This window comes from Piliocolobus tephrosceles, chromosome 6, assembly GCF_002776525.5.
Source record: "Piliocolobus tephrosceles isolate RC106 chromosome 6, ASM277652v3, whole genome shotgun sequence".
Lineage (NCBI taxonomy): Eukaryota > Metazoa > Chordata > Mammalia > Primates > Cercopithecidae > Piliocolobus > Piliocolobus tephrosceles.
In genome coordinates, this window is record NC_045439.1 from 98388406 (window position 1) to 98402625 (window position 14220).

Sequence of the window (14220 nt, forward strand, 5' to 3'; positions counted from 1 at the left end):
AGAGGTCTCATCTAAATGGGTCTCGGTTTATAAGCGTCTTTCTGAAAGGAGGAGCCCCTGATGATGAGCTGAGGGGTGTGTCGGAGAAGGGGTATGTACTGTAGGGTCACTAAGGGGCAATGGGATGGGAGGAGAAGGCTATGCTTCCCCAGAACTGACGTTCTTTGCGGATACCAGAGGGGCATTTCTAATTTTAGGAGCTAAAATTACATAGCCCACTTCTGACCACACCAGGAGGTGGGGGTGCTATACTCCCAAGCCTACAAGCTCTTTCTCATTGACTTTTCTGCCTCACACCACAGGTCTGTGGAAGGTTTAGAGAGTAATGGCTGATCTCTGACCCTTGCCATCTTTCCAAGTCCTACAGGGGAAGAAAATACCCTGGAGGAGTAACATTGGTGGCCCCCAGGCCACGTGCTGTCTCGAGCAAGGAGGACTTCCATGACAGCTCATTTCCTTTCTGGTCATACAGCCATGGACTGAGTTAGGATGTCCTGAAAAGTGGGCGTTCCTAATAAAATCTCCAGAAAGATGTTGCTCAAACAACTACAGATTTAAAAAGTGTCTGTAAAGAGTGTGCATGTGCATTTCCATGTGTATGTGTGTGTTTGCATATGCACATACATGTATTTGTTTGCATGTGTGTGTTTGCATGTGTACACATGTGCATTCTCATGTGGATGTGTTTGTGTGTGTTTGCATGTGTACACATGTGTGTTTGCATATGTGTTTGCATGAGTGTGTATGTGTATGTGTGTGTTTGCATGTGTGTGTTTGCATGTGTTTGCATGTGTGTATGTGTGAATATATTTGTGTGTGCACGTGTGTGTGTGTTTGAATGTGTATCAGTGTGTGAATATGTGAACAGAGTAAGCCTATCTTTTTATGGAAGCTATGCTCAGGAATGTAGAGGTCACAAGGGGCCTCTGGACATTGGGAATATGATGGGAAAAACTTGAAACAAAATTTGATTGCATTGAGACTTTCCTCTCCTCCTGCCCAGGACATGCTATGGACAAAACAGTACTGAGTCGTTTGGGGTGCTGAGACCCCTTCCTCTGAAGGAGGTGGGGTCAGATTTGTGAAGATAGAGGAAATCTTCCCTGCCTATGACATCATGTTTAGAGGGAGGCTCAGTTTCAAGGTGAGATGTTTCTGAGATAGCATCCCCACCCTGCCCCCTGATAAAGGTTCTCTTGGGTATGAAGGAAAAGGGAAGGAAGGCCATTGGTCTGGGCAGCCTCCTGAGAAAGTTTGTGACACCACTGTTTCTTTCCAGGCCATGGTCCTCTCTTGCTTCTCCCGTATCCCTTACATAGGCCCTATGAAGCTTCCTCCCCTGGAAGACACTCTTTTAACTTAAGGGATTTTTTTTAGTACCAAATCCCATACTGGGCACCTAGTCATACCTCACTCCATGAAATATATGGAGGCTTGATGAGTCTTAAGGTCTTAAGAACCAAAATTGGTTAGGGGAGGGATTTTTACTGCATACAAAGACGTCAAAGGAGGTAACTCACCATGTGACCTTGGGTAAGACACTTCCCCACTCTGGACCTCAGGTTCCTCATATATATAGTGAGTTGATGGGACTAGATGATCTCTATTGTCCTTCAAGTTTAATATCCCATGATTGTCTATGTTTGAAAAGACCCCTGGCAGAAGAGGCAGACATGGGGGAATTAATGGTCAGTATTAAACCCCAAGTGCAAAAACATGGGAAAGTACTTTTCTTAAGTGCAAAATGCCAGAAACAGAAATCCAGGTGTTCTCAGCTCCTGTACCCACACTGCTGTGCCTGTAGGGGCTGCTGGTTTATTTTATGCATAAACTCTAGAGCCTAGGAATCTCACCCTGGCATTATAGAAATGGCACAAGTTAGAGTCAGAGAAGAAAGATTCACCATCACCATGAAGTCTGTCCTGCACTTTTCCTAACATACTTGCCCCCATTTTCCTTCTTGGACCAAAATGTCTCAAAATTGTGCCCATCATTGCCATTAAGAGTGTCATTCCTGGGCCTGGAAAGATGTTTCTTCTGACTTGGGAGATAATCCTGGACCCAAGACTCTCTTTCTGGCTCCTAATATCCCATCAAAAAATTCAGCTAATTTTCAAGAGGAAAGCAATGTGACAAGGGAGGGATGATGAGGAGATGAGAGGAGGTGGTGGTGTTTGGTTCCTTAAAATCTTCCTTGCCATCATTAGGGCATAAACCACTGGAACAACAAAAGCTGTTGGCTCACTGAAGACCTGAAGACTACAACTTCTATAAAGAGATATCATTGTAGCTTCTGAGGGTGAAATCTCCTTTGGAGACCATGCAGCATTTGTGGGCCCTGGAAAGATCCGTGTCGGATCCATTAAAGACCAAGGCCAAGCCTGCCTAAGTCTCTGCCAAGGTCCCCGAAGCTGTCTTTGTGAACATGAGCCCTTTCCCATATGAGCCTGGATCTGAAGTTTGTTTTCTCTGGAACTCTTTCCCAGGTGGAGTCTTTCCAAGATTCTAAAAGCTGAAGCCTGATAGCATAAGAGGCACTGCTCCAAAATCCTCCATTCCTCCTCCTCTGTCTCAGAACAACCCCTGAGTAGAAAGTAAAAGGCATTTACTGGGGGAAGGGCAGGGGAGCCCAGAACCATAGTGGACACTAGTAAAGGGGTAAATGGGTAAAGAAAAGGCTGAAGAGGGCAAATCAAAGGCATTTCCAAAGAAGGCCTTTCCCACCAGGGGCCCACAGACCTCGCTACATCTAACCTTTTCCTCTGGCTGTCAACAGCCTTCCCCAAAACATTCAGCACAAAGGTACCTGTAGGCTCTCTGTAATTCAGAACATAGCTGGGTCTTCAGGGATCTTCTAAGAATACTTTCCCTGAGAAGCAAGCCAGAAGCTCTGGGATCTTTTTGGGAAAAGGAGGGACATTGTAAACAGAACTTAGGGGAGAAGGGGCACTGAGCACCCCTACGATTGGAAGAGAGGTTTTGAAGGCAATCCTATTGAGTCAAGAGCTGGTTAAATCTCTAAAGGCAAGTCCTTTATATTGACTGCAGCAAGGAAAGGTCGGTTCCCATGGTTTTGCCACATAAAAAGACATTCAAACCTGTTTTTCTGAGATTCTTGGAGATTCTAATTCTCTCTCCCCTGCTGGGGTTTCACCCCTGTGCTCTGGCCTTGGGATTCTGGAGCTACCAGCCCAGCACCTTCCAGGGAGAAGGCATTCCCTGCATCTTCTGCCTACACTCTTTCCACTTGACTGTGGATTCTCACAGACCTCTCCTTCTCCTTCTATCTCTGCTTCTACCTTTTGATATCTGACATGAGACTATTACCCAACTGCATAAAGTAGCCTAGGTTATGGTTTAGACAATAGTCCCAATACCAAATGGAGTTCTATAGAATCATTTTCAAACATTCCCTCTTCAAATGTATTCATTTATCATCTTCAAGTTGCTACATCACAGTAACCCTTAGCACTGACATAGCACTGGTTGCGGAAAAAAGCATTTTGTACCCTAGCGTGGGCTGAAATACACAGGAGTGCTGGCACTAGGGCCCTGGGTGGTAGACTAACAGGGAGCCAGAGGCAGAGGGCAATGCAATGGGAAGGGCATCCCACCCAAATCAGGGTGCCACACTTTCCACAACCTTCCCACCTTTCCCCCAAGAGGCAAGAAGAGGTGAGATATTTTTCAACCCATTGCAGGTAGGCATGGAATGGAGCAGGGAGCCCCAAGCAATACCCAACTATGCCAATCCTACCATCAGACATATTGCTGATTGCCCTGGAATCCACAGATCTATATAAGGGAACGCCAGTGACAGGCATTGCCTACAGTTAGTTCTTTATCCCCCAACATCCCCAAAAGGTGAATAGTATTAACTCCACTTTACAAGGGAGAAAACTCTGCCTTTATAATATGGAAAAACAGCCCCAAGTTCACTTTGTGACAAAGTCTAAATTTGAATCCAGCTCTTCATACCTCCAAAGCCCTTGCAACTAACCACTTTGCAATATGGATCCCATTTGTGGAAAACCAATATCCAGGAAGGGGGTGAAATGGAGGTCAAGGTAGTGATGGTAAGGACATTCTCTAGGGGAAGCAAGGCTCTCAGTCTGGCCACTTCAACAAGAAAGGGCAGGGCTTTCTTACCTTATTAACAGCTTGCTTAGTTAGGAAGGTAAGCAGCACCATACCCTGCCATTCCCTCCTCTGGCCAACACTGTTTTAATTCTACCCCTGGTGGCTTCACCCCCACCCTCACAACGACAGTTCGCATGCACTGGGACCTTCCAGATAAGGAACCCCAAACCCTGTCTGGTCATGGACTCCTTCATTTTGATGTTATTTCAGGGAGTGCAGCCTAGAGAGGATGAAAAATAACCACATGAACGTGAGGTAGTAATGAGTATGGAGAGATGGATAATTAAAATATAGTCATACCCTAACCAAGGGTTGTGGAATATCTGAGAATACCCTTGGTAAGCCAAGCATGGTACCCAGTGGAACTCTTTCCTGAGCACCCACCCCAGGCCACTGTGTAAACAAGCATGGACAGAAAAGAGTGCGCTTTGGTGAAGAAAGGATTCCTCATAGACACGTGTCTCTTGCTTCTTTTTCTGCCTGTATGCTGGCCCTTCTAAGGTCGTGGGAAGGTGATCATCAAGGCATTCTAATGGTGCCTGGGCTATAGTTATGACTGATTTGTTCTGTATCTTTTCCTTGGGTGTAGCTATCACTTTTTTGAGTATAAGTTCTTTCTTCTCTTGCCATTGGACTCAATAAAAGGGTGGTGGCACTGGCCCAGGTGGGTGAGCCCCAAATGCCTAGGCTTGCTGGGCACAGACTATGCTGCTTAAAACTTTCAGATTATTTCTTTTATTTTTCTGAGATTGCAAACCTAACCCACAGGCCATATATGGCCTTAGGATATGCCTTTTATTTTATTTTATTATTTTATTTCATTTTTTAACACAAATGGTATTTTTAAAAATTTGTTGCTTAGTTGCCAGCATTTAAAACTTGGGAGATCTCACATTTAAAATATCTCCATTTCTAGCTTCCCTTGAAAATCCAAGAGTTCTGGCACTCCTGGGCCAGAATTTCTGCACAGTGGTAACCCACTGCGGTAGCCACTCAATTTATATGAGGCGTGTGGGTGTGTGTTCTCCAGCTTGCCATATTCCTCACCAATTTCTATTATCCTCCACTCCTGCACTTATTTACAGTACCTGCATGGCTTGTCTTTGCATTTGAGATTTAAACTTTACAATAAACATTATGTTTATTATACTAGGTTATAGGCCATGCATTAAGACCAGGAAATTCCATCTCTGCAAGCCTTGTTGACGCCCCTAAAATACCAAACTTATCCTCCCTCTGGTCATGGTTAACAATGATAAAGAAGTGGCTGGAAACCTACAACAGAGGGACAAACCTATCTCAGAAAGGGGAGACAGCTCAGAAACTGAACTGTATGAGTAAGGGAAGCAAGCGCGTTCAGAAATCAGGTTCCCAACAAGACGCCATGCTGAAGCATAATGCTGGAAAAAGCCACTGCTAAGAGAGAAGGTGGCACTCATGTCATCCACTGGCTGTCTTTCGCATTGCCTGACATGTGTAAGGCACACGACAAAAGGTTGTTAAATGCCAACAAGCAGGACTTTTCAATGTAGCTGTACATTTCATGGGGGAATAAGGGGGAATAATTGGACCCAAAGTGTTTCTACATCCCTATAATAACAAACACATATTGAAAGGTACTTGGAACTAAAATGTCCCTGTTGTATACCGTGTAGCCAAGAGTATTGAACTGAGACCCCCAACTTCAGTATGGGGTACCTCTTCCTATAAAGTCACCTCGATGCTGCTGGGAAAATGAGTGATGAGTCCTGGCCTGCTTGCCACGGTTGCCAAGTCTGGTTCCAGCTGTATGCAGATGCTCGGAGGGAGGGGCTGAGGCTGAATGTACCCCAACTACAATTTAGCTCATGGCGTCATGCCCACAGGAAGTCACAGGGGGAGGACATCCATGCCTGGGTGAGATAAAGGGACATGGACCACTGAGATTCTCAGACAAAAGCAAAAGACTCGTTCCTGAAGGGATCTTGAAGGCTCTCACAGGTTGTCCCTGATGAGTATTTCAAGACTCTAACTCAAAAAATGGGGGAAGGTGTGCTAGGGGGCCACCCACCAATTGGCATCACTAAGACTATTCCAATGACAAGCTGATCTCGGCTTAAAGGAGTAAAATGTTAGTCCCCAGAGAAAGTGAAAATCCTTCCACTTCATAACATGGGTGAAGTGACCCTCTTAGAATCAAAATACTTCATAAGCCATGGAGCAATATTAGTCATATGGAAAAAAAAAATTCTTTACCATTCTCAGAATTCACTATATAAGGAACCCTTTGTAATAGATGAGCATCTTCTTTGCTTGCTTAACTGAGAGTAGAGAAAATCTTGGGTATCAATAATCTATCTTAATTGCCTTCCTTGCACTTCAAAATATCTGTCTTTGTATCCAGTATATTTTTTTCCTGAGTCTTTTGACTCTTCCCCAATGTTTGAAATATCTAAAATATCAGAAAAGTGTAGAAACTCTGCGCCTACCTCCAGCATTAACAATGTATAATATTTTGATATCTTCTTCTCAAATTTCTAAACAAATAATCCGCTACTGCAATGGCTGAGAACCCATGTGAGTCCATATATAACCCTGTTTCTCCTCTTCCCCATCACCAGAAGTAACCACTGCTCTGAAAGAGCTGATTATCCTTTTCAGGAATCTTGAAATAATTTTGCTGCATATGCATATATCCATAACCAAATTACAGTTTTGTTCTGTGTAAGTTTAAGCGTTTAAAAAATGGATATTTTCTAGATTTATCCATGTTGATACATGTAGCTCCCATTCATTAATTTTAGCTAACGAAGTTCATTGTGTGAATATGCTACAAATTATTTGCCTGTTCTGCCAACTGACACTTGTTTCTATCTTTTCATTATTTCAAAAAAAGTTGCAGTCAATATTATTACACACATATCCGTACACACATGTGGGAGAATTTCTCCAGAGCAGTAGTTGGCAAACTTATCCTATAAAGGACCAGATAGAAAATATCTTAGGCTTTGCGAACCATGCAGTCTCTGCTGCTACCACTAAACTCTGCCAGTATAGTCTGAAGGCAGCCACAGACAACACACAAACAAATGAGCATGTTCCAGTAAAATTTCATTTGTAAAAAATAGGCAAGAGCCAGATTTGGCCCTTGGCCAATGAGTGATAGTTTGCTGACCTCTACTCTAGAGCTTCCTTATTCAAAGTGCAGGCAAGTGGGGGCAGCATCAGCATCAGCTGGGAGTGGGTAAAAATGAAGATGCTCAGCCCCTGCTGAATCAACATCTGTGTTTTAATAAGCTCCTCAGGTGATTTCCATGCACAAAAACACTTGAGAAGCACATCTTTGGAGGATATCCCTATAATTTAGTGTAATTGAATCCTTAACATTATTCTATTGCTAAATGTTTATGCAAAGTAATACCAACTCATATTTCTATAATCACTAAAAGTATGAATTTCTTACCCCATCTTCCCATATCAGATATTTTTTCTAACAAACGATGGGTGGTAGATATTACCTCCTTGTAGTTTTAAGATTCATTTCCCTGATTACTACTGAGGTTGTACATCATCTCAATAAGGGTTTCCCCAATTGAAGAACTGGGAACTGCCTATTTGTATCCTTTCCTCATTTTCTTGTGTGTGTCTTTCTCTATCTCTCTCTATATATAGCTGTATATCTTATACAGCTATATATATAGATAGATAGATATGTGTGTGTAGTTGTTACTCTTTTCTTTATTTGTGGGAGTTTGTTATTTATTCTGTATGCAAATTCTTTGTTACATATAAATGCCATGAAATTATGTCATCTCAAGCTACCGTTTGTCTTTTAACTTTGTATATGGTACTCATAGATTTTTTAAATTAATGTATTAAAATGTATTCACCTTTCCCTTTATGTTACTTAAATCTGTATGTTAAGAGATATTTTCCTCCTTAATGTCAGGCTATTACCTTTTCCTTTAAAAGTACTACGTTTAGGGCCGGTTGTGGTGGCTCATGCCTGTAATCTCAGCACTTTGGGAGGCTGAGGTGGGCGGATCACGAGGTCAACAGATCAAGACCATCCTGGCCAAAATGTGAAACCACGTCTCTACTAAAAATATGAAAATTAGCTGGGCGTAGTGGCATGCACCTATAGTCTCAGCTACTCAGGAGGCTGAGGCAGGAGAATCGCTTGAACCCAGGAGGTGGAGGTTGCAGTGAGCCAAGATCACAACACTGCACTTCAGCCTGGGCCACAGAGTGAGAATCTGTCTCAAAATAATAATAATAATAATAATAAATAAAAAACAAAAGTACTACATTTAATAAATCGCCATTACAGAAGAATTATGAATAATTTATGCAGAGACTCCTCACTCAAGGAGGTAGAGCTTCACCTCCCCCCAACCCTTGAGTGTGCACTGTTACTGGCTTGCTTTCAAAGTATCTGGAACAAGGGCGAAGGTAGTTCTGCAGTGGAGAAACCTGACAAACACCATCTCAGCCAGGCAATGAGGGTTAGCATCATCAGTGTTAAGTCATGTGATAAGCATGTACACTTTATACGATGTGATGAGAATGGTCTTTCACCTCTGCGGTCTTCTTTCCCAAAATCCCAACTGACAGCCAAAATTGAGAGACATTCTGCATGAAACCTGACTGTCAAGGTAATCAAGGACAAGGAAAGTCTAAGAAATTGTCAGATATCATAGAAGGCTAAGAAGACATGATAACCAAATGTAAAGTGGTGTTCCGGATGGGGTCCAGGAATGGAGAAAGGACATTTGGGGGAAACTGATGAAATCAGAGTATAGTATTGAACTTAATTAAGAATAACATACCTACACTCGTTTCTTACTTGTGACAAATGTATCGTGGTGATATAGAATGATTACAATGGGGAAACTGGATGTGAGATATAAGGGAATGCTCTGTACCACTGTTATAACTTTTCTGTATGTCTAAAGCTATTTTAAAATAAAAAGCTGATTTAAAATAAAAAGTTGTACTTTAAATTTTCATCCAGAATTTATAATTTATTTTTTGACTGGTATGAGGTAAAAACATCTCTTTATTTTTCCTTATGGGGTTTTATTTAATAGTTTCTCCCTCTCGTTTTTTTTGTTTGTTGGTTTGTTGGTTTTTTGTTTTTTTTTTTTTTGTTTTTTTTTTTTTTTGAGATGGAGTCTCACTCTGTCACCAGGCTGGAGTGCAATGGCGCTCCCAGGTACAAGTGATTCTCCTGTCCCAGCCTCCAGAGTGGCTGAGACTACAGGTATGTGCCACCAAGCCTGGCTAATTTTTGTATTTTTAGTAGAGACGGGGTTTCACCATGTTGGCCACAATGGTCTCGATCTCTTGACCTCGTGATCTGCCTGCCTCGGCCTCCCAAAGTGCTAGGATTACAGCCATGAGCCACCACGCCCAGCCACACCCGGCCTAGTTTCTCCCTTTCATACTGACTTGCAATGACATGCACCAAAAAAAGTACTCATATCCACACATCTGTCTCCTATCTATCTACCTACCTACCTACCTACCTACCTACCTATTTATTTATCCACACACACACGCACGTAAGTTTTCTGAGTGTTAAAAACAATTACTATACTTTAGCCTATTTGCTTTCCCTGTCTTCATTACTGTAACTTTAAAATAGGCATTTTTGTTTACTAGGGCACATCTCTTCAATCTTTATCTCCTGGTTAGAAAAAACCTTGGCTATCTTGGTGTTTCATTCCTCCACATAAATTATAGGATAAGCATATCAGGCAAGAGCTTTGAAAAACTCTGCTGGAACCTTTGTAAAAATTGTACTCAATTTATAGATTTGGGAGAAAATCAGCATTGTTATTATATTGTTTCTTCCCATCCATAAATAAGTTATAAGCTCCGTTAACTCAGTTCTTCTTTTATACTCTTCATAACGTTTTGTATGTTTCCATAGCCTCTTACATATCCTTTGTTAGGTTTATGCTTTTTTACTTCATATTTCTTGGTTTTATTTCATTTTTGCTACTGTAAATGTGATTTGTTTTCCATTAAATGATCTAATGGTGTTTAGGGAAGACATTGATTTTTGTTTATTGATCTTATATTAGCGAACTTGCTGGACTCCCTAATTAGTTCTAATGGTTATTTTGTAAATGCCCTTTGATGTTCTATGTAGGGTGATCAGAGTCTTCACAATAAGGATAATCTGTCTTTCCAATTCTTTTACTTCTTTTGTCTTATTGCAGTGGCTAGCATTACAAGAACATTATTGAATAAAAGTCATAATAACAAATATGCTTATCATTATATTTTTATGAGTTTCATAAATAATAATAATAATAATAATAATTATTATTATTATTATTATTATTATTATTATTATTATTTTTGAGAGAGGGTCTGGCTCTGTCACCCAGGCTGGAGTGCAGTGGTGTAATCTCAGCTCACCGCAACCTTCACCTCCTGCAGCCAAGAGATTCTCATGCCTCAGCCACTTAAGTAGCTGGGATTACAGGTGCGTGCCACCACACCTGGCTAATTTTTGTAATTTTAGTAGAGACGGGGTTTTGCCATCTTGGCCAGACTGGTCTATAACTCCTGACCTCAAGTGATATGCCCACCTCAGCCTCCCAAAGTGCTGGGATTACAGGTGTGAGTCACCATGCCTGGGCTTGTTTCATGATTTTTTATAGTAATTCATTTTGAATGAAAAGAGTTTTTTTCTGGTTTTCTTTGTTTTTTTCCCATTTCCTTTTCTTCTCACTCATATTGTCTAATTTGTTGCTGCTGCTGTTGTTACCTCCATCTGACCTCTTGGGACTTCAATTATAAACCAAATCCTGTAATAACGACTTGGAGTCCTCCTACAAGGGTAACACTGAGGATAGAGTACAACAGTCTTCAGTTAGTTGAGCAGTTTAAGTCAGTTCATGGTCTCAAAGCTGCAACTTTATCCTCTCTCTCCCACTTCCTCAGGATCACAGGTTCCTATTAGTTGTACTCCCAGATAGGGGTCAGTCACATTATCTTTTCAGACTCTTTTCTTCACTACCCCCACCCCAAGACTTCAAGCAGTGAGTCTAGCTCTGCTCCTCTGACAATGTAGAGCACATATCGTTCTGCAGATACCCTCCAGAGCTAAATCCCTGCCTTGACTTTTTGATTCTAGACTTGGAGACCAGTGTAATAATGAATGTAACTCTGCACATCACGTTTTATTTCTGCACCATTTCTTGTTCACAGATTATTTATCTTGTTTGGGGGCTCAGCTATGTCTTCTTACAGTTTCTTTTCATTGCTACATATTTAGAGCAGAGGAGGAAACTAAAGCATGAACTTACTGTACCATCCTGACCAGAGCCCAATTATTTGCCTTTCTTTCTATATTGGAGAAAAATGTATTTTGTTTCCAAAACTAACCTTGTAACTGATGCCTTCAATACTATCTCCAACTTCCTTCTTCAATTATTTCCTGTCTCTTCAACATCTTCTGCCTTTGCTCTTACATTCCCCTTTACACAGAAATCTATATATGGTTACCTCTATCTTTGGGTATGTGCACACATACCAAACCAATGTATGCCCACACTCTCAGTCTCTTACCTAGTAAATGATGGAGTAGTGTCCCCCACTTTACCATACCATTTGTTTTCATCCCATTTTCTTAGTTCCTTTGGATACCAACAATTTGCATAACTTAATTCCAGCCCTAACCTCCACTGTTCTGCAGATCATTCATGCTTACATTCCCATAATCCAAGTTCTAATCCTTTTACAAAAACTAACCTCTTGAAGGTCATCTTCAGTGGTTACCCCATGACTAGATTTTCTCCAGTCTTTGATCATTTTACCTTGATCATTCCACAGAATGTGGTACCTTGACCATCCCACACCCCCCATGACACCTAGAGTACTGTGCCATCCTCATCATTTTCCTACCTTTCTGCTCCCTTTCTTTCTGTTGGCTTCTCTTCCTTCACTGGTCCCTATGGTAGTTTCTCAAGCATCAGTCTTTTCAACCCTGGCTACATAAGCTTTGGATCTCAGACTGACAGCAATAGCCTCACCAGGAATTTGTCAGAAATGAAGCATCTCAGGCGCCACCCAAAACCTACTGGATTGGGATCTGCATTTTAACAGAATCCTCAGATGATTTCTCTGCAGAGTAAAATGTGGGAAATGCTGTTCTAGCCATCTGTTCCTCTCTCCATCTCCTTGTACCCTCCATCATTAATGTCCATCTCCTGTGTGGTAACTTCTAACCCTTTATCTCCAGCACAAACTTTCTTCTGAATTTTATTCTCACAATGGCAACTGGCTTCTTGGTATCCCCATTATTGTGCATCATAACAATAAACTCAACATTTCTACAATCCTCATCCCAAACAATTTCCCTTTCTGACAGGCCAATTCTCTTTTTTTCTTTTTTTTTTTTATATTTTTTTTTATTATACTTTAAGTTCTAGGGTACATGTGCATAGCGTGCAGGTTTGTTACATATGTATACTTGTGCCATGTTGGTGTGCTGCACCCATCAACTCATCAGCACCCATCAATTCATCATTTATATCAGGTATAACTCCCAATGCAATCCCTCCCCCCTCCCCCCTCCCCATGATAGGCCCCAGTGTGTGATGTTCCCTTTCCCGAGTCCAAGTGATCTCATTGTTCAGTTCCCACCTATGAGTGAGAACATGCGGTGTTTGGTTTTCTCTTCTTGTGATAGTTTGCTAAGAATGATGGTTTCCAGCTGCATCCATGTCCCTACAAAGGACGCAAACTCATCCTTTTTTATGGCTGCGTAGTATTCCATGGTGTATATGTGCCACATTTTCTTAATCCAGTCTGTCACTGATGGACATTTAGGTTGATTCCAAGTCTTTGCTATTGTGAATAGTGCCGCAATAAACATAGGTGTGCATGTGTCTTTATAGCAGCATGATTTATAATCCTTTGGGTATATACCCAGTAGTGGGATGGCTGGGTCATATGGTACATCTAGTTCTAGATCCTTGAGGAATTGCCATACTGTTTTCCATAATGGTTGAACTAGTTTACAATCCCACCAACAGTGTCAAAGTGTTCCTATTTCTCCACATCCTCTCCAGCACCTGTTGTTTCCTGACTTTTTAATGATTGCCATTCTAACTGGTGTGAGATGGTATCTCATTGTGGTTTTGATTTGCATTTCTCTGATGGCGAGTGATGATGAGCATTTTTTCATGTGTCTGATGGGACAGGCCAATTCTCTAAAGCTACTTCTATCATGCTTATAAGTACCTAGGTTCAAACTCTTGGAGTCATCTTCATTTGCTAGTGCCTTTCTAATTTCCCATATCAAACACCTGATTTCAATGATTTGTTTTGCAGTATCTCATGTACACATCCTTTAATTTAGATCCCCACCTTAGCAAAGCATGGCAGAAAGGTCAAGAGATAGTAACTTTAAGTAAATTACTTAACTTCCCTAAGCCTCAGTTTCCCCTTCTGTAAAACAAGGATATCACTGTCTATCTCCCAGATGCTGTTGTGATTTTTTAAATGTGTTAAAGGCACCCAGGTCAGTGTCTGGCACATGGCACACGCTAGATGATGAACAAATCTTGGCTTATGCTTCCTCACCACTCAACCCTGTTTTAAGGCCACTGTTCGGGGGCTTCCTAACATGTTTCCCAGCTTCCAGTCCTTAAGTTAATCCATTGTATGTATCATTGTCCAATCATATCAATAAAAATTCCATTCACCAATCCTGCTCAGAAGCCACCAGTGGCTTGAAAGTGCCACTGTGTGATGCCCAAACAGCTTAGGCTGCCATCCTGGTATTGACATATTCTATCTCCAGCCAACCATTTGGTCTCATCATCTACTTCCCTATTCACACTCTCTTGTTCAGATAAACTCTGACCACAACATATGCCTCTCAGCTTCTGTCCTCACTTCCACAGTATTCCACTGTCCTGAATGCTTATCTTCTAATATATTTTTCTCATCCAATTACTGTTCAATCCTTCCATCCCCAGCTCAAACTCCACTCTCTGTATAAGTCACTTGGCAGTTAATTGTGAATTTCTATATGATAATTCTTCTCCTTTTATCTGGAACTATTTCAAACACATACAC

At 41.5% G+C, this 14220-nt stretch overlaps 1 protein-coding gene across 11 annotated transcripts in view; it reads right to left on the reverse strand.

Moving 5' to 3' along the window:
• Window positions 1-14220, reverse strand: part of NTRK3 (neurotrophic receptor tyrosine kinase 3) — a 390942-nt gene that overhangs the window by 105974 nt on the left and 270748 nt on the right. For 3 of the 11 annotated variants that reach the window (XM_026448345.1, XM_031935801.1, XM_026448344.2), the window contains one exon: window positions 1521-1655. The exons of the other annotated variants lie outside the window; for them this stretch is intronic. In XM_026448345.1, coding sequence (XP_026304130.1) covers window positions 1521-1655 — 135 coding nt within the window. The remainder of the gene's footprint in view (window positions 1-1520; window positions 1656-14220) is intronic. 11 annotated transcript variants of the gene reach the window in all.